This window comes from Lynx canadensis, chromosome C1 (genome assembly GCF_007474595.2).
Source record: "Lynx canadensis isolate LIC74 chromosome C1, mLynCan4.pri.v2, whole genome shotgun sequence".
Taxonomy (NCBI): Eukaryota; Metazoa; Chordata; class Mammalia; order Carnivora; family Felidae; genus Lynx; species Lynx canadensis.
In genome coordinates, this window is record NC_044310.1 from 153,435,523 (window position 1) to 153,460,955 (window position 25,433).

At 34.9% G+C, this 25,433-nt stretch overlaps 1 protein-coding gene across 13 annotated transcripts in view; it reads right to left on the bottom strand.

Annotated features, from left to right (window-relative positions):
* COBLL1 (cordon-bleu WH2 repeat protein like 1) overlaps positions 1–25,433 on the bottom strand; it is a 169,823-nt gene that overhangs the window by 36,747 nt on the left and 107,643 nt on the right. For 9 of the 13 annotated variants that reach the window (XM_030324544.1, XM_030324547.1, XM_030324543.1 and 6 more), the window contains 5 exons: positions 14,857–15,058; positions 13,043–13,271; positions 12,208–12,246; positions 7,695–7,792; positions 7,346–7,582 (listed from right to left, as the gene is read on the bottom strand). In XM_030324544.1, the coding sequence (XP_030180404.1) occupies positions 7,346–7,582; positions 7,695–7,792; positions 12,208–12,246; positions 13,043–13,271; positions 14,857–15,058 (805 nt within the window). The remainder of the gene's footprint in view (positions 1–7,345; positions 7,583–7,694; positions 7,793–12,207; positions 12,247–13,042; positions 13,272–14,856; positions 15,059–25,433) is intronic. The other 4 variants (XM_030324550.1, XM_030324548.1, XM_030324553.1 and 1 more) reach the window with 1 other exon arrangement.

Below are 25,433 nucleotides of genomic sequence, written 5' to 3' on the forward strand. Positions count from 1 at the left end.
TAAACTGCACAATCAGTTGCCAAAATTAGCTTAGAAAATCAACAGCCTTTTATGTGAAGAGTTTCAGTTTAAGCTCCAAAATCACTATCCAATACTTTAATTTGCCAGTATTGAGAAATGCTTTAGAGAAATGAGACAAATTATTAAATGCTGACAGCCAAAAAGCATGAAATAGATGTGAGGGGAAAATTTTTTTCCAAGCTACAAGTAGACTGACTTATCCATAAACCTAAGGCAAACATAAGATCGACTACTTAAAATAAGGCTAACATGAAATGAAAGCTCAAAATGAATATAACAGTTAATTACAAATCACTTTGTCATGTATTATTCTTATTTATCTCTAGTTCTATTTGCTTGCACTTCACAAAAGTATGTATTTGCTATTTCTAATAGAAGGTAACTATTTCCAATAATTTCTTTCTACTTTATTAAAGGATGCTTTGGGGGAAAAAATGTGTAAAAATGAGAACGTTATAGGTCTGTTAAACAGCGCACCCTTGTGGTCTATTCTGATTCCTGAACAATAAAAATTACAGGATAAGAATATATCCAAAATTCTTCAGGGATTTGAAAATAATTTTTTCCAGTACAAATCAAAGCCACACTGAGATACCACCTCACACTGGTCAGAGTGGCTAAAATGAACAGATCAGGAAACTATAGATGCTGGCAAGGATGTGGAGAAACGGGAACCCTCTTGCACTGTTGGTGGGAATGCAAACTGGTGCAGCCACACTGGAAAACAGTGTGGAGGTTCCTCAAAAAATTAAAAATAGATCTACCCTATGACCCAACAATAGCATTACTAGGAATTTACCCTAGGGATACAGGAGTGCTGATGCACTGGGGCACGTGTACCCCAATATTTATAGCAGCACTCTCAACAATAGCCAAATTATGGAAAGAGCCTAAATGTCCATCAACTGATGAATGGATAAAGAAGATGTGGTTTATACATACAATGGAATACTACTTGGCAATGAGAAAGAATGAAATCCTGCCAGTTGCAGCAACGTGGATGGAACTGGAAGGAATTAAGCTAAGTGAAATAAGTCAGTCAGAGAAAGATATCACATGTTTTCACTCATATGTGGATCTTGAGAAACTTAACAGAAGACCATGGGGGAAGGGAAGGGGAAAAAATAGTTACAAACAGAGAGGGAGGGAGGCAAACCATAAAAGACTCTTAAAAACTGAGAACTGAGGGTTGATGGGGGGTGGGGGAGAGGGGAAAATGGGTGATGGGCATTGAGGAGGGCACTTGTTGGGATGAACGGTGGGTGTTATATGGAAGCCAGTTTGAGAATAAATTATATTTAAAAAAAAAAGGAAAATAATTTTTTCCAGGTATTTTTTTCGCAGCCTGCTATTACTTTCAATCATCAAAAACAATGCCTTTTTAAAGTTTCAAATTTAAAACTAAATTAAAATAGATATAAAATGTCTGTAGTAATATGACTTTTTTATTTTAAATTTAAAATGAGCAGTAAAAGGGCATGTGGGTGGCTGTCAGTTAAGCATCTGACTCCTGATTTCAGCTCAGGTCATGATCTCACAGTTCATGAGTTTGAGCCCTGCATCCGGCTCTTTGCCGACAGCACGGAGCCTGCTTGGGATTCTCTCTCTCTCTCTCTCTCTCTCTCTCTCTCTCTCTCTCTGTCTCTCTGTCTCTCTGTCTCTCTCTCCCTCTGCCCCTACCCCCGTGTGTGCACACACTCTCTCTCTGCATCTTTCTCTCTCAAAAATAAATAAATAAATAAATAAACTCTAAAAAGCAATTTAAAATAAGCAGTAAAATAAGCAAAACGTTAAATTGCCCGAATATTTGCATCTGGCTATACAATTTCAATTTGGGGTCAATTTATTTTTATGCCCAATGTAAAGTACACTAAATTTTTGTTCTCAGTCCTTAAGCTTTCAATACAACCTTGCCAAAATTCCAGCTTTTCTGTACAAGGTTCGGAAACCAGGAATTACTGGGCCAGTTACTCTAAAAGTAAATTTAAGCAATTTTTAAATTATCCAAGTACTTTTGAAAATTTACCATATGTATACATGAAATAATAAAATTTTGTGAAAGTCTGTGTGACAGTAATTCTCATTGTATACACCACACTTGGCTGTATGAAAGTTCAAATTAAAGGTTACTTATTAATTCTCTTAAAACACCTATTATGTTACAATATTTTGCTGGGGAACACAATTCTTGCCCTTCTGTTGTGAAGAGGAAAAGGGAAAAACTAACAATGCTATAAACTTTAAACAATAATATAACACTAACGTTTATCTTCAGAAGATGCGGCACTTACCCCATATTGTGTTATGGCCACCAATGGAATATTACGCAGCCTTTAAAAAGAGGAAGGCCGTTATGTATTAATAAGGATTTCCAAGATATATCATTCACTACTAAAAAGTGAGGTGTAACACAGTGCATGCAGTGTATGACTAGAAAAAAAATCATGTGTATCACAAATATTGGCTTGAATATGAATAGGTCATGTCTGGAAGGATACACAAGAAACTGTTATCAGTGGTTGCCTCCAGGCAGAAGAATTTGGCTGAGGGCAGGGTAAGGAAGGAGAATCTTCACTCCATTCTCCTTTTTATCTTTAGAAATATGTATCATTTAAATATACAACCTACGCATATATATAAATAAAGACAAAATAAAAATTCACAGGAGAGACAAATTCAGAGAAAGTAAGATCACCCTTCTGGAATCTTTAGAAAATTCTCTATGAAATGAGTGAAATCGCAGGTATAATTTGAATGGATAAATAGGAATGAAGAAGAGAACACTACGCTAAAAGAATAGGAAATAGGCTTCTGCACAAGCAATGAGTCAAATCTTACAGTTAGAGTTAAAAGCATACTGGAAATGATGAGGAATTAAAGTTTAAAACAAAACTGCATTTCTGCACAGCAAAGGACACCATCAACACAGTGAAAAGGCAACCTATGGAAATGGGAAAAATGTTTGTAAACCAAATATCTGATGTGGGGTTAATATCCAAAATATATAAAAACTCATGCAAGTCGTTTGCAAAAACAATAAACAATGCAATTTGAAAATGGGAAGGGGAACTGAATACACATTTTCTTGAGGAAAATACACAAATGGCCAACAGGTACATGAAAAGGTGCTCAACATCACTTATAATCAGGGAAGCACAACTCAAAACCACAATGAAATATCACCTCATCTCTCCTAAAATGGCTGTCATCAAGAAGAGATTTGTGCTGGCAAGGATGTGGAAAAAAGGGAATCCTTGTGCACTCTTGGTGGAAAAGTAAAATGGTATAGCCACTATGGAAAACAGTACAGAGGATGTTTTTAATAATTAAAAATAGAACTAGCATATGATCCAGCAGTCCCATTTCTGCATATGTATCTAAAGGAAATGAAAATGGTATCAACAATATACCTACAGTCTCATGTTTACTGCAGCATTATTCACAACGGTCATAATATGGGAACAACCTAAGTGTTCATGTATGGATAAATAGATACGCAGTACATACATACAATGGAGTATTAGGGAAAGAAGGAAGCCTGCCATTTGCAACAACACGGATGGACCCTGAGGGTATTACATTAAGTGAAATAAGCAAGAGAGAGAAAGACAAACAATGGATGGCATCATTTATATGGGGAATCTAAAAGACAGAAAAAGAGAGTAAAAAAAGGTTGACTGAGAAAAAAATCAGGAGAGGTTGGTAAAAGGGGACAAACTTTCAGCTATTAGAAGAATAAGGTCTGCAGATCTAACGTAAATAATGGTGACTATGGTTAATACTGTATGATATAATCAGAATTCATTAAGAGAATAGAAATTAAATATTCTTATAAAAAATATGTGAGGTGATGGATGTGTTAATTAAGTAAATGGTAGGAATTCTTTCACAATGTGTATGTATTTCAATTCACCAAAATGTACACTTTAAATTATCTTGTAATTTGCTCTGTCGATTATACTCCAACAAAACTGAAAAGAAACAAAAGTAGAACTGTCCTCTCCCCCAAATTGTGATTGGTTTGTAGAGGGCCTTGAATGCCTAGAAAATAACAGCCAGTTATCAAAGTTTCTGAACTAAGAAGACATGTTAAAGTACTGGTCTTCTCCTTACTCTGCACCCTGGACTTCTTTCTCTCTCTCTCTCTCTCACTTTTTTCAATAAATTTTTTTAACGTTTAACTATTTTTAAAAAAGACAGAGACAGAGCATGAGCAGGGGAGGGGCAGAGAGAGAGAAACACAGAATCTGATGCAGGCACCAGGCTCTGAGTTGTCAGCACAGAGCCCAGCATGGGGCTTGAACCCACGAACCATAAGATCATGACCTGAGCTGAAGTCAGATGCTTAACCAACTGAGTCACCCAGGCACCCCTGCACCCTGAATTTTTCTAAGGCATGACTTCAGGAGAAGGAATGAAAGAAAGGGACAAGGAAAGATAAGGAAGGGAGACTGAATGAAGGCCTCACTAATTGGATGTGAAAAGAAAAGGGAAAAACAAAACAAAACATCAAAAATGATGCTGAGCTTTTAAATCTGGGAGAACAAAAACAAGCTTTATCTCCAATATGCTGATTTCCAGGTAGTGATGAGTGAAGAAACAACCGTTGAGTTCAATCTGCAACTGAAGAAAATACTGGGATTGGAATCTCAGAGTTGATGTGTTCATTTCCCAGGGCTGCTGTAACAATTTACCACGACTGAGGAGCTAAACACAACAGAAATGTATTCCTTCACAGTTCTGGAGGCCAGAAGTCTGAAATCAAGCTGTCGGCAGGACCACCTCTCTCTCTGAAAGTACTAGGGGAGAATCCTTCCTTGCCTCTTCCAGCTTCTGGCTTTCCTTGGCTTATGGCAGCATAACAATTGGTCTGCATTATCGCATGACCTTCTCCTTTTTTGTCTCTGTGCATGTGTCTCCTCTCTTATAAGAACACGAGTCATAGGAATTGGGCCCAGACTAAGTCCACCATGATCTTATTTCTAGATCCTTGACTTGGACATAACTTTTGAGGGGACACTATTCAAACCACTGCAGTTGAGAACTCAACAAAGAACACGTTTTCTTTGAAAGAGTACGGTAAATATAGGTGAAGACCATAAATTCAGGTACCTCCAAATTTAGAAAATGGGTAAAGAAGTGGTGGTAAGAAATAGAGGTGAAATATAAAAAGAGAATCAGGACCAAGAAAAAGAGAAAAAATCAAGACCACGGGGTGATTTAGCACATCAAATATGGTGAAATAAAGGAAATAAATGCTGAGATGCCTAGGAAGGCATGATTGTGTGTGTGTGTGTGTGTGTGTGTGTGTGCGTGCGCGCACACACACACATCCCGAACCACGGCATAATTGTTAAGAATTTTTGTAATGAATAAATAAAAAATGGTTCTTCAGCTTCTCTAGGGAGAAACAAATAATTCTGGGTCATACTGAACAATACATCAAAGAACTCCCCAGATGTCCAGATCAAAAGAAAAAATAATTAGAAAATTATATAAAGATGTCCAGTCTGCCAAAGGCAACATACCAAAAAAAAAGAAAGAAAGAAAAAAAGATTACTTAACATGGGATCATCAACTGGTCAAAGACCAGAGGGTGAGAATCAAAAGAAATGGCTTTTGGTGAGGCCACTGGAAGCACAGTCTAGAATGTTGAGAGACAGACTATTAGACAATGTAGGCCTCTTCAGGATCCAAGCACAAGGAAGTTTACTGGAAGAGAATGGATGAGGTCATTTGGAATAAAGATTTGTGAGCAGGGGCTAAGATTTATTTCTACACAAAGAAAAAGACAGACATCGGTAACTACTCAAAAGTATAATAATTTACACCCTTGTAGTATAGTTCTATGATAATTAAAATTTTAAAACAATCCTAAAAGTGCTATGTTTTAAATGACTTACTATGAAGAAATGCAGAGGAGTTACAGCCACAAAATGCAGTCTTTGGGGACACTGACTTTGCCTCTGCTTATCTCACTTGGTTTCAATCTCTGCTTCTTGTTCATGCCCGGGCAGGCCATCGCCTTCACATTCCCACATCTTTGAATGTGGTTCCTCTTGCCTGACTAAGGCACACCCACACAGATGTTAATCCTGAACCCAAAAATCACCTCTTCTGTAACACTTCACCCAATTACCTAGCAGTTACTTTGCAAAACTTTGTAGCAAATGATTTTATCATTTGAAAAAATAACTATCCTCCTGATTCATAAGGTGAGATTTTTTTTACCACAGACATTAGATAAGAAAATCTTTATAGAAATAAGAAGACAGCTGAATAGATGATTTTCTAAAGAGCTACTGAATTTAAGCATTTTTTGCTTCATTTCTACCCTGATTTCTATTTTCATTCTAAAGGCATTTAGTTTATAAATTACAATTAAAAACTATGGTTAAAATTTTTAAAGTTAAGAAAGCATAGAAATGTTTATTAGTTGGTTGGGAAGTGTTAATTTACCTAACCATTGAGTTTACTAAACTTCCAAGGGGAAATAAAACCCTTCAAGTAGATATAGGAAAACTTCTCAGTGTCTCATATATCTCAACAGAAAATTTGCTCTCAAGGTTACTTAAATCGTTCGTCTGATTACAAGCAACAAAATATACAGTCTCATGTTCAATCCCCTTTGCTTAAAACTTCATTTACAGTCCACATGAATAAAGCAAGGAACGTACATATTTTATAGCTATGAAAAGTAGTTTGCAGGAAAACCACATATTGCAGGAAAATGTGGGAGTGAACAGAAGCAAAGACACACCTAGAACACTGCTTTGAACATAAAGAGTATAGAAAAGAACTGAAATATATTCTCTATAAAAAGACACTTTTTAATTTTTATCTTTTTAACTATAAAGTGTCTATCTACCAAAAAAGTATCAGGAATTCCCCAAGAGAATCCCAGAGTCAGGTCAAGAAGATACATCTAGTTACAAACCCATGAATGCCACATAAAGGTCTTGTTGCTATTTAAAAAAAAAAAAAAAAAAAAGGTTCAAAAATAAGTATTTGCATTCCCAATACATGCATTCAGCAAGCGCCTCTGGTTGGGCCTTAGTTAGTCAGGACTTTAAAGTTTATGGATGATTTATTTGCTTGAATATGAAAGCTACTTAAAATTGACACATTTATTCTTTACAGCATCACAGAACTGTACATAATCTCTTCCCAGGGCCAATGTTACTAATAACATGTTATTCATCTTATCACATATTAGTAACTTAGTGACCTTATTAGTAGATGAGGTGGAAAAGGACAAGTAAGAGGAAAAATAGATGGCCCCCTGCCCCATCCTAAAAACACAAAACAAAACAAAATTACGCACCTTATCTGTTTCATCCACACTCAAGGATTTCACTACACAAGAAGCTGGCCTCTCCTGGATGTGAGCAAGGTCCTGCGGGGCGCTCTGAGACCCTGGCATTGGAGGCAGTGGAGCCCGCCTCTTCTTGGGCGCATCCGACGGCAGCGTGTTTGAAATGTATGGTTTGGAAATGGTATTGGACCTAGTAAAAGCCGGGCGATGCTTACTTACTAGAGGAGTTGCAGGAGCACTTGCAGTCTGACAAAGAATGAAAAGGCAAAATCTATAGGTAATTTCAAGATAAAAAGCACATGCAATTAAAAAACAGATGAGAAGAATCTTAGAAAACATTACATAAGAAAATTTTTACCTGTTCCCGCTTTTTCTTACTGCGTTGAAAAAAGCTGAAAAAACCTTTATTGTCTTTCTCCTTCATAATGTCTAGGTTTTGTGATATTTGGCAGGATTCTAAAATAGAAGAGAAGGCTCTTACTTTTGTACATGGAGTTGTATATGTTCACCTCCAAGTTTTCCCTTGAAAAGCTTATCAAGTGATAAAAGCTACTAATTATGATTGACTATGAACCATACACTCTGCTTATTCAATTCTCAAAGCAACATGTAAATTTAGTATTATTGTTCCTATTCTAGAGCAGAGCAATCTGAAGATTAGAGAAACAAACATACATAATTGGGGCCAACAATCAAGAAATGACAGAGCTAGGACATAAACTCAATTCTTTGTGACTCAGAGTCTGTGTTCTATGCACAATTACCAACATCTCAGAAGTAAAATGGACACTTTGAATTAAATGAGATATGAAGCTGTTATCATACAGTTTGAATTTTTATTTTATCTCAGAGCTAAACAGTTATGAAATACTGTATTCTCCAAAACATGATTCATTAGTACTTTATTAAGTGTTTTGAAACATTATTTCTTTAATCTGATGGTTCTCAATGAAGGGGCAAGTTTCCCCACTCCCATCCCCCAAGAACACTGGATAATGTCTGGGGACAATTTTAGTTGTCACAACTGAGGTAGGGCAGGAGAACGTGCTACCAGCATCTACTGGGTAGAGGCCAGTGATGCTGAGCACACTACAATGCACAGGACAGCCCCCCAACAATAAAGGGTTATCCGGGCCCAAATGTCAATAGAGCCAAAATTAAGAAACCACATTTTAATCAGAATGGTAAATGTCCACCCTCATGATTGCATATTAACATTCCATTTTTCCAAAAAGTATTTCCTAATGTCAACTAAAAAGGTCTACAAACAATGACAAATCTAGTAGTGCTGAGGAACCCTGGCCCAGATAGTCTCTAAATACCATTTCCCACTAAAAGAGGACCACAACTGCATACAAATGGTTGATTCTTTGTGATATCAAGGATTGTAAACATTAGTCTGGAATATCTAGTCATAGTAGACAGAAAGAAATCAGAGTCAAAGGGGGTCATTTTAAAAGGGTACAGGAACCAATCTGACATGGTTTTTACTGACCAAAGTCAGGACAACTTGGGCATCATACGAATAACTCAATAAATTGAAACATTTTGCATACGTTTAATTCCATGCATTTATAATGATACTGAAGAAAATAACATCCTCGCTGTTTACCTTTGGGTACTGCTAAGGAACCAGTCTGTTATGTTAAAAACTGATGAAGGAAAAGAGTCACACTTTTTTTCATGCCTCTTCTGAATGAATTCTACCCAGGTAGACAAGCTGATATGGGGAAATTTGCTGTTTCAGAAATATCTCAATTAATAACTAAAGGAATATTTGCAGATTATGATTATTTTCCAACTCCTAATCAAGATTTAAGCAATGATTATTGATGGCTAACATCAAAAATGGTTAACTTGCAGGGCACCTGTCTGGCTTAGTCGGTAGAGCATGCAACTCTTGATATTGTGGTCCTGAGTTTGAGTCCCACATTGGGTGCAGAGACAACATACATACATACATGTGACTCGCTATTACGTGGCTGCTGATGAAAGTACATAATACCACCTATGAAGTATTCTTGCTGAAAATATCTCACCCAAATCTGATCAAGTCTCTAGGTTTAATAGTCAATGTACAGGAAATAGAGATGACCAAGACACATGTTTAATTGCACCAGAGGATGCAATCAGCAAAATTCTGAATGTGGGAAACTCAAGAAAACAGAAGACCCGTTTTCTTCAACAAATGACTTGCAAATTAAAAAAAAAGAGAGAGAGAAAAAAACATGGAATGGGGAATCCGTCAGTTTTAAAAAACATTTCTACTAAGGAGCACATATGTATTTTATGGTAAATCACAATATAATTTCAGTGACATTTGAGACAAAGTACTATATATTGAAATGGTCTAAACCACGACTTAGAGGTAAATGTATAGTCTTAAATACATTTAAATCTTAAATACATACCTCTTTCTTAGGACTAAATGCATAGTCTTTTTATTTAAAAGATATGTTTAAGGGGGCACCTGGGTGGTTCAGTCGGTTGAGTGTCCAAGTTCGGCTCAGGTCATGCATGATTTCATGGTTAGTGGTTCGAGCCCCACGTCAGGCTCAGGGCACACAGATTCCTTGTCTCCTTCAGATTCCGTGTCTCCCTCTCTCTCTGCCCCCCCCCCCCACTTACACTCTCTCTCTCCCCCAAAATAAACATTAAAAAAATAAAAAAAAATAAAAAAGATGTTTAAAAATAAATTATGACAAAATAGGGGCCACTCCGAGAAAGCAGACATAGTTAATGACAATAAATATATTAATCCAATATGCCTCAATAACACATTAAAGGAGAACTATATTTCTCAAATCAAAACTTCATAAATCTGATGCTTGAAACATTAAGTAGTATGCTCTGTACAATGAGTTTACTGACAATACTAACAATGAGTGGATAGCACTTTATGGTTACAGATTTTTCACATGCCTAATTTCTTTCCTATAACAATCCAGTGAGGTAGGTATCACAAATTATCATTCTGAGCCCTTTTTCTAAGTTAGAGAATGTAAAGAAAAGGAAGCAGAATCTAGTATCTATTCAAAGATATGTATAATACCTTTGACTTTTCCTTTTTTTTTTTTTTTTTTAGAAATGCTATTTCATCTTAAGATAGACTTTTCTGCTAATTGAATGTAGACATACAATTAAATTGAGGTGGAACAGTAGATAGAAAATTCACATGGTGGTACAGTGCAATCAATATAACCAAATTATTTCTTAAAGCAATTTCTAGGCACTTTGCCATTCTCCATACTACTTAACCTAAGTCTTCACTTACAGCTCTATGGAAGAGATCACCACGAGTCAGAGTTAAACACTAAGAAACACAAGGGCTTCAGCTTACTTAGAAAAACAACTCAAAAACACTGTAGTTTCCTGTTTCCAGAAGAGAGACTCTAAATAACTGCATACAAAGTTCTAAGACTTCTGATAATATCAGACAAAATTAGCAGGCAGAGGCATTTAGAGCATTTCTGTTGATCTTGTGGATTCTGACACTGTAAAATGAGCTTTCTTAATTTTCCTAGTCCAATCTCTTAAGGTTAAATTCATAACTTTTAATACCCTGAATAAACCACATATCTTCTGGGCTTGGAAGGGATATCACAAACCAATGCATTAAACACCTCCAAAATGAGGCAACAAGACTATGGAATTTGCTTTGGGTTGTGTATGTAGAGAATGGCTAAGGTAGAAGCGAAAGCTATGTTTAAGTACTAGGATGTTGCTACTGGAAAAAAGCCCATTTTTTCCCCAATCTATTATCATAGAAGTGGAAGGTGAGATCCCAACAGATAAAAAGCTATTCACCCTATCAACTTGCTAAATGAGTTTGACAGCTAATGCAGTTTCAGAATTTAAATGCCTATCCCCTGATTATTAGCCAATGTATGCTTTATGATCATAACAATTTTCAGCTCCTTTGATTAGTGTAGTCTTTATGATAGCCACTAATAACAAAGAATCACAACATTACTTATATAGACTAATTCTTGGGACTGAGAGGCTTACTGTGCTATAGGAAAATTGAAAGTGGTAAAGAAAGAAGATTCCAATAACACATAATGTTTCTTAAGTTTCTTTTATTAAGTTTCTTTTTTTTTGTAATACGTTTATTAGGTTTCTTTTTTTTTTCAGTAGAGTAGTAATTATTATAGTAATAAATTATCTGAGTCTATCCTTTTTTAATGGAGGAAAAAGGCTTCCAGACTTTATTATTATAGGCTAATTTTTAATAAAGTTTCCCTCTATGAAAGTAATACATTCCCATTATAAAATTCTGCACTATAAAGAAAAGGTTGAAAAAAATTACCCATAGCCCTACCAAAAGGTAACCAGTATTAAAATTTTTTATGTACTTCATTTCAGAAATTTCATGTAAAAATTTTTTTACATACTGTATTAAACTCATTTAAATGCTTTAAAAGCTAATTTTAGCATAAGTATTTTCCATGTTATTATAAAATATTCACAATTTAACACTGCAAAAATTTTCAATAATGAATATACCCTGGTTATAATGTAAATAATCTGAGATCCTTTCTTGGTACCACTAAACTATCACCAATTGAACTTAATAAATAAACCAGAAAAATCGTTTTTTCTTATATGAGAGTCAAAAATATGTTTCTCACATTCTTAGGATGATATTAATTTTTAAGCAGTTATTGAAATGTAATTATTATATTAATTTCAGAAATCAAAGGTTGTGGGGGGTTCTTAATTTTCAGGAAATGAGAGCCAAAAGTTTTCTTACAGAATGTACACATTAGTAATGTTAAGAAAACAGGTAAATTAGAAGCTTATTTTTAATTTATCCAATAAAAATAGAGATTTCATGTTATAATTTTTTTCTACTGATTCATATGTCTTACCTTGTAAAGATGACTTATTGGAGGCAGTAACAGAAGTGGCTACAGAAGGAGGGGGTAAAAGAGGGTAAATTGACTGTAAAGATGATGTTTGTTCAAGTATAAAACACCACTGAGTTGAAATAGCTGCCTATGGATTATATAAATCCACAATTTGAGGATGAAATTTGAAGTGCTCCATGCACAGGGGATGTAAGTAATCATCTTTCACTAAACTTTTATTTCCTGTGAAACACATGTTGAATAAATAAGCTTGCATTTATCTATTAGCATAGAAACCAACATAACCTAAGATCTCCAAATTTTAATACGTTAAATTATTTCTACAGATTAACACTGCCAGTTATTTTTATTTAGAAAAGTTTTGGAGTTAGATTTTTTATAAGCCAGTTGATTTTGGGAGAACCTAGAAAAAAAATCTTTCCAGAAACTTACAAATTTGAATGATAATTAAGACTCAGGCAAAACCATGGTGAGTCTACAGTAATTCACACTTGATTAAAACAACAATGAATTTAAATGTAAATTTTTATTTTCTGTTTAAATCTCAAAGCCACAAAGAATTAAGTTAAATCCCACCAAAAACTATTCATAGGTTGATGAAAAAGTGTAAAATGTGAATCACAAAGAAGAAAGATAAGTTTTTGTTCTAATTTCAAAAAATGAAATCAAGTTAAATTTTATTACATTTTCTCTTATTACCAATGACATGTATTGACCTCTATTTACAGGATCCATGAACGTGTCTTTATGAACTTCAGAAACTCTATTCACAAATACAATACATGCGCTTACATGAACCTCCTGTCAAGTGTATAAAACAAAGAGTCTTCCTTACCTCTGCTGACATCCATGGCATATAATTCTCTTAGTCCCAGGTCATTAAGAGATTTTGTCAAATCAAGGGGCTCCTGAGATTGATAATCCTTCAACAACAGTGTATGCAGTGGATCAAACTCACATTTGCTGCATATAATGGGGGCAAGTTCTTGAAGTGGTGCATGTGGGCTAACTCTCACTATTGTCTTCTGCGTTTTCTTAAAATTGATCACGACTCTCACAGTTTTCTGAAACACAGAATAAATCCATAGTTATTACCATAATTTATTTACTAAAACATTCCACAATGATATCTATAATAAAGAGATAATCTACAATTATATAGTCTTACAATAAACAGTCATTTTCTATTTTGGTGTAACATTGTTTTTTTTGTCCTGAAGCATATTCTTAAAAATAATTTGTTTATTAAATAACCTAGATTAAATTCATAGCCCTTGAAAGGTATAAGTTGGTTTTACATTCAAGGGGGAACATAAAATACTATTGATATTTTGTTTTGTTCCCTAACATGTTTATAAGTGAGCAAACACCCATAATAATAAAGAGTTGCACATGTTCTATTTTATGTTTCAGCTGAAGAATATTTATCTAGTGGTTTGCCAGTTGTTTGGATGAAAAAAGTGGTATTTGGGTTAAAATATAGAATTTTGTACTTCTCTATTGGAAATAAGATAAATGAGATAATCCATATAAAAAGCTTAGCATAGGTCTGGCACATAAATTATCAACAAATAAACATTAGCTATTGTGATTACCTGTTGTCACTATTATTTGACAATTTAGATATCTAGTTTAATTAAAATTATTGAAGAGATTCTAAACATATCATTTTAATGTACTGAATTTATTCCTGTATATAAATGGAATTCAGAAACATGTTACCATGCTAAATCTACAGTTTGTAGATTCTCAAAGCTTAACATGTATTCATTAAACTATAACACAATGTATAATCCCATGCTATAGCACAAATATTTCCACCTAGATACATACGTATCTAGATGGAAAATAGTCCAATGTCCTAATTAATTCTTAATGTTAATATTTTATATAATACAAATGTTTTAATACTGTAAAGGAATTCTTAAATTTTTAATAAAAAGCTACATAACAATATGAAGAAAATGTGAGAATATATACACTCAAGTCATATGTAAATAAACTGAATTTAATATATAGACTTTTATATATTCCCCAAAGTTAAAATGGTTGATGTTCCTAATGAAAAAATAGTTCTTGAAACTCAAAAAATTCTATCCCTACTGCTTACAGAAACAGAACAATTTTGTAAACAAAGAAGAATTGTTAGAATCATCATGGTTAAAAATTTTTGGGAGCAAAAAAAATTCTGCTTAAAATCCATATAATACAGAAAACTGAGTCATTATATAGCTCAAATTAACAATTTAGAATAAGTAAAACCACCACTTACCAAGTACAGAGAAGCCAAAAAATATTTTAATTCTTAAATAAATTTTCATTAAAAGATTCTAAAACCTTCCTCTTTTTGAAAAAGTTAGTTAAAATGTAGATAATTTATAATTGTCAGATTCTGATATGGTCCTAGAGATCACCTTAGAGCATCTAAAATCTAAAGTATTCCTCAAATTCTAGTTAATCCAAAGATCAATAACTAAATGAATCCTAAACAAAGTGGTCTAGGCAAACAAGATAGCCATGCTCACATCAAATTTAAACAGGAAGTCCATTTTTATTTCATTTGAAATAAATACAACCTTCAGTTAATGACTGAAAAATCAATTTAGTATTTTTGCCAGAAGACATCAAAATCTACAGTGATGTTCTTACCTCTGGTATTATAGGTGTAGGTTTTTTCTTATCCAAAACTTTTGGCTTTAAAATGACTTTCTCCACCTCCAACATTCCTATTGGTGTGTTTGGCTTAAATTTAATGGGGTTATTTTCAGCTGACTGCAGATCAATTGTGTAACTTGATGGGTTTAAGTGATACTGTGCACAGAGGAATATCAACAAGTCCATCATAGGTTTACTGTAAAACAAAAATAATACCGATCTCATAAGTCCATAAAACAATTTCATTAAATGTTAAAGTTATTATTATCCCTAGCATTTTTCTTAGGGCCTTGTTTTCAGTAGATAAAACAAGGCTATAAAAGAGTATGTGTGAAAGGAACTTAAAAATCTAACTGCAAGATTTTTTCCCCAACTGCAGGAGGTGTGTACCTGGAGGAGGTGTATACCTGCAGGAAGTGTATGCCTGGACTCCAAGCATCTCTCTAACTATAAGATATTTAAGTGGACAAAATTATAATAGTTAAAAAAATCCTGATTAATATTCAAGAGAGCTTGGGTCCTAGTGCTGGTTTAAAAATTACGTATATTTTTTATCTGCCAAGTTGTCATCGTATTATACATTTTAAGAGAAGAGAAGTCCTTTCCTTACCCAAGAGTACCTTGCTAGATGCTCCTTCACAATATTATTTTGAATACCAGCAGTCTTTTGCTTATGAACTGGTTGTGCTCCAAAGAGCTCATAAAAACGAAGCATTAGGAACCACAACCACCCCAGGGTGCCTGGCTGTCTCAGTGAGTAAGCATGTGACTACTGATTTGGGGTCATGACTTCAAGCCCCATGTTGCACAAAGAGCTTACTAAGGAAGGAAGGAAGGAAGGAAGGAAGGAAGGAAGGAAGGAAGGAAGGAAAGAAGAAAGGAAAGAAGGAAGGAAAGAAGGAAAGAAAGAAGCAAGGAGGAAGGAAGGAGGGAGGGAGGGAAGGAAGGAACGAACGAAGGATGGAAGGAAGGACGGAAGGAAGGAAGGACGGACCACTACCACCACCCTTTGGGCTTTAGAAAGCACAATGAGTATCTACATGAAGAAGCTCACAAAATTCTAAAGAAGTGTATAGTACAGATTTCTTAATTCATTCAAATAATATTTAATATATTCTAGGCCCTGGAGACACAATACAAGTGTTAACAGTATATCTGCTCTCACAGATCTACACTACTAAATAGACTAGACAAAGTGTCAGCAAACTATAGTCTGCAGGTCAAAGTGGGCCCATAGACTATTTTTGTAAATAAAATTTTATTGGAACACAACCATGCTCACTTGTTTACATAATATGTAGGGCTGCTTGTGTGTTACAAAGGCAGATTTGAATTGATGTTATAGAAACAGATGGCCCACAAAGCCCAACATATTTCCTACCTGGCCCTTGACAGAAAAATGTTATGGGCACTTGTGCTGAAACAATTAGAAAGTAACCACGTAAATGCATAATTTCAAATGGTGATTAAGTGTTACATATTACTGGTAATATAAAACCTGCTTCTATAGGAAACTGCACATCCAATTTGACAGCAAAGACACCTCCCAAGTTTTTGCTTCCCTTACCACAGACTCCAGTTGTTAACACAGATTGTGTTTCCATTCACACCAACAATAGAACAAAGTGGTCTCTGAGTCTTTCTTAATTAGCAGCCCTCAAGGAAAGAATACTGAAGATCTTTTGTATTATGTGATTTCCTCAAATGTCTGGATGATCTTAAGCTGTTAGTTCATATTGAAGACTGAGGCACCAAAACACTCTGTAAAGGCCTATTTTCATGGATTAGGTATAGGTTGATGGGCTTCATTTGATGGTAATTAGGTGGCCAATTATTTTTTTTTTCCATGGGGAAATATAAATGTCAATAAAAAATTCTCTAATTTCTTGACTAGATATGAACCTGGGTACTGGCTTTCAAGAACTTGACAGGGAAATGAGGCTAGGAGTCTCACCATTCAGTCTGACATTTTAAATTTTGTACATCTGTTTTCATATGCACCTCATCTCCACTCTCCTTCAGTTTTTCCACAGAGGCAGTCTCCTCCTGGAAGAGGGTTAGTTGTCTGCAATGTGTGGTCTTGAGGTTAAACATTTTACATAGATTCTCAAACCATCGCCTGTGCTCATTCCCCTACCTCACCCTTACCTCCTGTGGCTATTGCCCAATCGTTCACATCCCTTTTCCTTTCCCATATACAAGTAGCACCCCACTATACATATATAAAGAAAATGAATAAAAACTCTAAGTCCCTCCATAAATTAAAAAAAAAAAAATGTTCTGTGGAATATGTTTCAGTCCTTAAAATATGTTCCCTAGGCCTTTATTAGATGATTCCACAATAATAAACTTAGGAATTTTATGTCCTCTTGAGCTATCTAATATATATATAATATATAAATATATATTCCATATATAAATTTGTCTATAATTGCCCAAATTTTGGCAATGAGTAGGATATATTAAATTTCATCCACAGGAAGACTAGCATAATGGTATTATTCAAGTTTATTTCTTGGTAACATACTACTATCTTGAGAGCAATTTAATGCTACATACCTATTCTTGACTTGGAAACGGTATCTCCTTTCCCTGATAGTAAATAAAGTTAAAAAGGACCAGGTAATGTCTAGGTAAATACAATATAATTCCAGTAAAGCTGGGAGAGAAACGAAATTTCACATTCAACCAAAATGGAGAGCTGTCCACTACTGTCTATGAATAAATGATCATATGTTCAGATTATATTTCTCTCTGTATATATAAATGTGCCATGTAACAAATGCAAAAACACTGAAGCTTATACTTTAAACATTTTTTTACTTCTTAAATGTACAGTTCTTTAGAATCTCTTCCAGAAATATGCAAAAGTTAACAAGATAAAAATATTTATTAGTGCCACCATTTTCATCCTCCTATGTACAAAAATATAAACATTTAAGGAAAACTATATTTTCCATTTTTAAAAGGTAAGAATTTAATACTTTTTATATACACTTATTTAACCTTGCTAATATGACTTAATAAAGTATTGTATTTTTATCTGTGACATTAGTTTTCTAATTTAATAAATGAAGCACATAATGGGCCAAGAATATTATAATAATGGCCTATTCCCTCAGTTTGGTCATCTACAATCTTTGCACACTATATCAGATTTCATGGCAAAAAGGCTGCATGCTAACTAGATCTATGTCATGACTTTTAAACTGAACACTGCCTAAATATTTTCTAATAAAAATGTCTTTGAAAGGCAACTAAAAATCTCAGAACTTCTTTATCACTATTCTCTCATTCTAGAATTCCATTTAATTCTTTATTCAAGAATTCCAGGAGCCAATTTTGTCTTGAAAATATTCCTATTTCCAGACGGATAAAAATGCAACAGACCAGAAAGTTCTATAACAGATGCAAATGCAGAAGGGAATTTAAGACTGCATATGATAATGGTATTCCAAATTTGGGGGGAAAGAACTGAATTTTCAACAAATGGTATTTGGGAAAAAAGACTAGCCATCTGATTAAAAAAAAAAAAAAAGTTATATACCCGTTTTATGCCTTACACTAAAGTAAATGCCACGTGGACCAGATATATAAATATGGGGATATTACTCTGGGCGAGGGGAGGTGACAGAAAAGAAATCCATCTCCATGTAGCTTATGTTCTAGATCAGTACTGTTCAACTGTTCTCCAACATGGAAATTTTCTACATCTCTGCTGTCCAATACAGTGACCACTCACCCATACGCGGCTAGTAGGCGCTTGAAATACACTGACACAGTGGGCTAACAAACTAAAATTTTCATTTAAACTCAGCTTAAATAACCACAGGTAGTGGGTGGCCACTGTATGGGCCACAGTAGTTCTGGTATGTCGGTTCTTAAAGTGTCATGCCTGGGCCAGCAGCATCAGTATTTCTAGGACCTTGTTAGAAACACAAATTCTCAAGCCCCAGTCCAGATTAGTGAATCAGAAACTCTGGAAGTGTGTGCTTTGACAAACACTCCAGCCAATTCTCCTGCATATGATAGTTTCCGAACCAGCAATCTAAAGAGGCTAAAGAAACAAGGAGAATATACAGTATAACAGATAATAATAAATGTTATGATGAAAAATAAGATAACAAAGGAGGTTAGGAAATGTTCTAAATGGAAAAAAAAAAAAAAAAAAAAAAAAAGAAAGAAAGAAATTAAAAAAAAAAGACATTAGAACAGAGACCTGAATGGAATGGGCTATCTGGGGAAAGAAAATTCCAGGCAGAGTTAGACAAGCTGCAAAGGCCTGGGGGCAATAGTGTGCTCCACAAGTTTAAGGAAAAACAGAAAGCAGTGTGCTGGGGTGAACAAGGTAGACTGAAATCAGAGTGACGTGGGACTTTACCAAGTGAGAAAAAACCACTGGAGTTCTGAGGAGTGATGAGGTCTACTTTACATCTAAACGGATTATATGCTAATTGTTGTATTCACAATAGCCTGGGGAAGCAGTTACAAAGCCACTGCAAAAATTTAGGGGGAGATGGTGGCTTGGACTAGTCAGATTTCAGATATATTTTGTAAAGTGTTGACAGGATTAAAGCCGATGCCAGACCAAAAGGGTTAGAAGACACAAGAGACAGAAAAACAAGTTAAGCAGTAGAAAGAGGCCAGGATTGCAGGAACACTAGAACGTGGGAGGGTTGCTAAAAGGACCCAACAGGAGGCCTAAATTGCTAATTTAAATGATTTGCTATATGATACATTAAGGTCCTGGTAGCTTCCAGGAACATGTTAAATCAAGAAAAGAAAGGAAATTTCAAAAGGTAGAAACATTAAAAAAAAAAAAAATCCAAAAATAAGATATATAGTCAGAGCCAGGGGAGAAGTCTCCAAGAACATTAACCCTTGGGAATCCATAATAATATTATGAAGGGAATTGAACTTTCCACAAGATCTAGGACAAGGGTTCAGGCCAATCTTATCTTGATCTGAAGGAGGAGGATGGGCTCAAGATGTTATGTGGGTTCCACTTATACCTAGATATGCACTCCTTTCTTGCAAGACCCTCTCTTAGCAATGTTTATTCCCAGTACCTAATACAATATCAGTACACAGTGAGGTCAGTGTCACTGAATGAGGAATTTATAGGAACTGTGATTATTTATCTCTTAGGGAATTCTAGTATCTCAAACACATTAGACAATATACAACTGAGTTCTCTGCACAGTATCAGATGTATGAAAAGGCAAAGTTGTTGAAATGAGATTCATATGCTTTAAGAACACATACACAGAGGTATGAAAGCTGGATTTTTTTCTTACTTAACAAACTTGACTAGTAACCTTGTTGTATCTAAAGTCAAGACATCTTTACACAGAGGTGAGATTATGGCATTAGGTTGGGTTAAGACCGTTTCCAAAAATAACCTCAAACCTGTTCAAATGCTTCTTATATTTCACTGAAGCCTCAGCATTTGGCACTAAAAACATAGAAGACATGGCCCTGACCTAGCCAATTTTAAGCGTGAGAGTTACTGTCTTAACTCTATCAAAGAGGAGCCTTAACACTATAAAAGTAGGACATTAACTTTTAAGCAGTCTCTGCATGCAATGGGGCTACTTTGGGGAATATCTAGTCCCGAAATGCACCACAGAAAACAGAACTCATCTCTTGAGTATAGAGTTATCCACCTAGAAGTCAAATTACTTCTAGCAAAACAACAATTTTGTTTTGAGGATAGCTATCCCAAGCTGATGTACCAAACAGCAATTGGCTAACAGGTTCTACCCTAGAATCACCACAGGAAAAGACTTGTGTCCATGTTTGCTAAAGCAGGAGCACGTGCCAACAGGCCACCTGAAACCTGAGCCAAATGATTAAAAGTAGAAAAGGACTAGCTGACCTTGGTCATCACTCTCTCAATCAAATAAGAAATAGTATCATCCTCCTCTATACCCCCCTATCACTTGGAATTTGGGTTTATTATATTATTTAAGAGTCTACTGTGTATTACCATTTATAGGTTTTTTTCTCTTGTAAAGTAATTTTCTGGAGGGCAGATATTTTTTAAGACTCTCTAAAAACTCTTATTTCTTCTTTAAAATGGAGAAATTCCTATGAAATTCCCTACTTCCTTTAGAAATAAAAAACCCCTTGTATGAATTTTATATCTATTATCTCATTTGAGCTCATAACCACCACAAAAGCTACTCTTACTTCATGAATGAAAAAGCTGAAGTTAGAAAAGTTACATGACCAGATTACGAAGAACATATACAGAATGAAGGTGCAGTCAAAATTAGAATTTCCTGAGTCCTAATGGAGCTACATTTTAGCCTCTCAATAACCATAAATCAGGATTCAAGGTGGGGTGGATGGTGTGGAACAGGCTAACTGCTATCTGTTGTAGTTTTACTTCAAAGAATGATGACATCACTAAATCACCCCCTAAATACTATGGTGACTCTTTCTGCATTCATGACACCTATTAGAGGTAATCTTGTCCTAGTTTTGCCACCTGCTAGCTAAGACGAGACCTCCATTTTTGTGTTTCAAAGTACAACTGGATATCAAAAATGAGAGTCATGATTCAACAAAGAGCTCTCAGATCAGCAAGATGTCCAATAACTTCCTCAGTGAATTTCCAACCCCTGGAAGTGTTTAAACAAAGTCACTTACCAATAGGGTGGCTATGTAATTTATCATCCAATCTGAGACACCTGAGAGCAAAAGGGGGCACTATTAGTAATTAATCTGGGATAATAGGTACAAACAGGGACTGTCATAGAAAATGAAGATGCATGATGTAGGACTTTTTATGAATAGACAGATTTCAAAGTATCTGACAGGGGTTGAATTCTATGAATAAGATTCTTCCTTATTATGATCCTTTAAATTAAAAAAATTTTTTTTGATGTTTATTTATTGTTGAGAGAGAGAAAGAGAGACAGAGCATGAGCAGGGGAGGGGCAGAGAGAGACGGAGAAACAGAATCTGAAGCAGGCAAGCTCCAAGCTCTGAATTGTCAGCACAGAGCCCGATGTGGGGCTTGAACCCATGAACCATGAGATCATGACCTGAGCCGAAGTCAGAGGCTAAACCGACTGAGCCACCCAGGTGCCCCTTTATTATGATTCTTTAAATCTGCCCTACTATCTAATACCATTTTCAATGCATTCTCAAAACTGAGTTGAGTTGAATAGATTCTAGCTGCCCCTTACAAATGCGTACTAACAACCCAATTAGATTAATGATAGTATGGAAATTTTTAGAACACTCTTCGTTATTACTAATGTTTATTTATCTTATGCTAACCCACCTAGCTCAATAATGAATTCAGGAATGAAGTAATGATCTCTATTCCTATGTGCATGAAATGGAGTAGATGAGGTACATAAAACAAATAAACCTAATCTCAAAGTTGAGAATGCTGACTGAATTAGGCTATAGAAAACATTTAGAAGAAAGTAACACGGAATTAAGATTTTAAGACAATAAAACCTTAGATTAGATTAGTATTAAACTGACAAAAGTTCTTACATCAAATGATTAAAAAAAAACAGATAAAAAATCTTTGAAATTCACCACTTTAGGCTAAACTCTACTTGGTCATTTACCTTGGATGTTACATTCAGAACTAATCATAATTACCTTCATAAAAACTGCGATTTAATAACATATCTATTAAACACATACACACACCCCTGATTTAAAAAAAAATGAAGTACTATAAATATATCTCATTGCAATTGGGGCGATGCAAATATGGACAAAAGATAAAATTTTATGGACACAAAAGTGAGAAATCATTAACTTAAAGGTAGGTTAATAAGATAGCATGTGCAATATGATACCATATTGGGGAAAAAACAAAAGAAGTGCCTATATAGGTAATGTATACATTTGTGTGTGTCTGTGTATACGTATGAATAAAAGGTTATATACTATAATGTTAATATACGTAAACTGCCTGTTTAATAATGACATGATGTTTTAATTTTTTTAGCTTATCTGCATTTTCCTACTTTATAGTGTCCAACTATTGCATTTGTAGTCATAAAAAATCAAAAAGAAAATTAACAAGAGTCATTGTTATAAGGTGTAGATGCCCAGAAAGTAAAGAGAGGAGAGTAGCTCCCCTAGGAATGAACTCAGAGGACATTTGTGAGTATTCTGTCACCTTTTTCCAACCAGGACAGCAATCAACCAGTAGAGGCTTATGCACTCCCTGGCTCAGAGCTGCGGAGGGCAATATTGGAGCCCAGATTACAGGATTCTTCAGTCTCACCAATAAAAACTCAAAAAGTTCTGTTCTACTTAAATAATTTAAGTTAAAATTCCAACTTTTATTTTAAGCATCCACAATTGAATAAGTATCTACACTAAAATTTAAGCATTCTTAGAGTTCAACATGATTTGTGCCATGGAATAGATTTTCAGCAGTGTGTTTTTGAAATCTATTTGCCTATTATATACATACTATACATTTGTCATTATTTTACACTTTTCAATAAATGTAAATGTGATATGAAATTTTGAAACTCTTCTGAGATCCATACTGTTGTATTACTGATTTTTTTTTTAAACAAAATTGACCCACATTAATGCAGTTATTATCTTGTCATTTTTCATAGTCTACTTTTTCCAATAGGTGGCACTGTAGTCCATGTCAACTGTTTCTGAGCTAGTTCTCTGACCCAACTAGTGCCCGTCAAAGCTGCGGGGCTTACTCTCAACTCTGCTATAAACTGGTGCTGCTGGACAGGCAAATTAGGTCACAAATCATGTGCAACATGTCTCTGGGTCATTTTATAGGCAAAGGCCAGAGAGATGAGGCAACTTGCTAGAGGTTACATAGCAAGTTACAGAATCAACTATAGGGCCCAGGATTTCTAACTTCAAGTTCTATGCTTTCTTTATTTGTGTTTTCATTTATGGCATTCTCAGATTTGCTCAAATCAAAACAAATTTCTATTTATGGTAGGAGCATAAAAGAAAGCAATATCTTTTTTATAAATGGTGTTGATTCTCTTTTGAAGAACAGAGACTGTGCTAGTCTAGCCGTACAATGCTCTCTCCACAGGCTAAAAAAGAGGATTGATGTCAATCTTTTACCAAATCTCCCAAATGAAAACTGTTTTTAAAGTGTCCAGAGAAAGAGAATAGAGAAAAAAGGAACAAACACTTAATGAGGAATAATTACATCCTAGGCAGACACCTGACTATAAGGTAAGGACCTGGAGTGATATGCAAACATACTCACATATTTCCTTATTCTCTGTAGTGTCTATAGCAGTTTAGCCCATAAACTCATTTTCATTAAAAATTAACTTTCCCAAGTACATGTAGACACCACTACTTGTGCTGTTGCATAGTGTAGCATTTTCTGAGGAGGGCAGATGCTGCACATCTTGTCCCTAACAGCAGTGTCCTTTAATGCTTACTTTTAATAAGGCACAGACCTGCTCTCTCTGGTGAAGAAGGCTGTTTACTCTGCCCGCATGCATGTGTACGTGTGCGTGCGCGCGCACACACACACACACACACATGTTTATGGGTATATATATGCACACACACACACACACACACACACCACAATAAACATTTTAATTTCACCTTCCTTTAATCTAATCATCCATGACAGGATGCACAGAAATGCCCAAGGGTTTTCAGTCTGGCAGGTAGCCTCAAAGTAAGCAAAGGACCGCAAAGACAAGATGGCAGACAAAGGGTGACTTTTGGTCTTTAAAGAGGCATTATCAGTAAGCTCCAGTACCAAAAGATTGGTAAGCCAGTGCAAGGTTACCAACCTAATTCAGGGCAAGTTTTTAGTTTTCCCCTGAGCACAAAGTCTATTACCACCTCCAACCTTATTGTGTTCCCTAATCTGAATAAGCTCTTTGGTGAAAAATCAATGTACAAATAAGGGCATTCTTCTGAAGATAATGCTATGTGTTCACATTCCTGCAAATGGAACATTCTGAGCATATCTCTGTATGAGTTGTATAAGGAGACAAAGGGAAACTTTCTAAAAATCTTCCCCAAGACGACATTTTGAGGAAAAGAAAATATATATGTATATATATATAAAAAGTTAAATGAAGTATATAAGTTTTCTAAATATTTATTCCAGTCTAATATTGATATTATTCTTCAAAGGAAATGCATATTTGATAGATAATACTATCAAAATAAATATCATGCACAAGGAATATTTAGATAAATTAAGAAAATATCGTCTCAAAAAGTTTTATTAGAGACTGTTCACAGTGACATATGGAACTCTGATTTTCTAAGAAAACATTATGTATATAAACTTATTTAAAATTATTCTTCCTTAATCTTCCACCAAATTCCTGAATTATTTTGTTGAAACTTTCCTTATTCTATTTATAGTAACAAAGCCAGGAAGAAATTTAAGTTGTCCATGTCATGGGTCTTCATTTTAGGTAGCTAACATTTATCTGCATATTTTTTTGTTATAGTTAAACACTGTTTTGTTTTTTAACCATGGGCCAATGGTAGCTGCAACATTCAAGATACTCCAAATTACACTGTTAAGATATCCCAAATTGTAGCTTAAGATATCTACAATC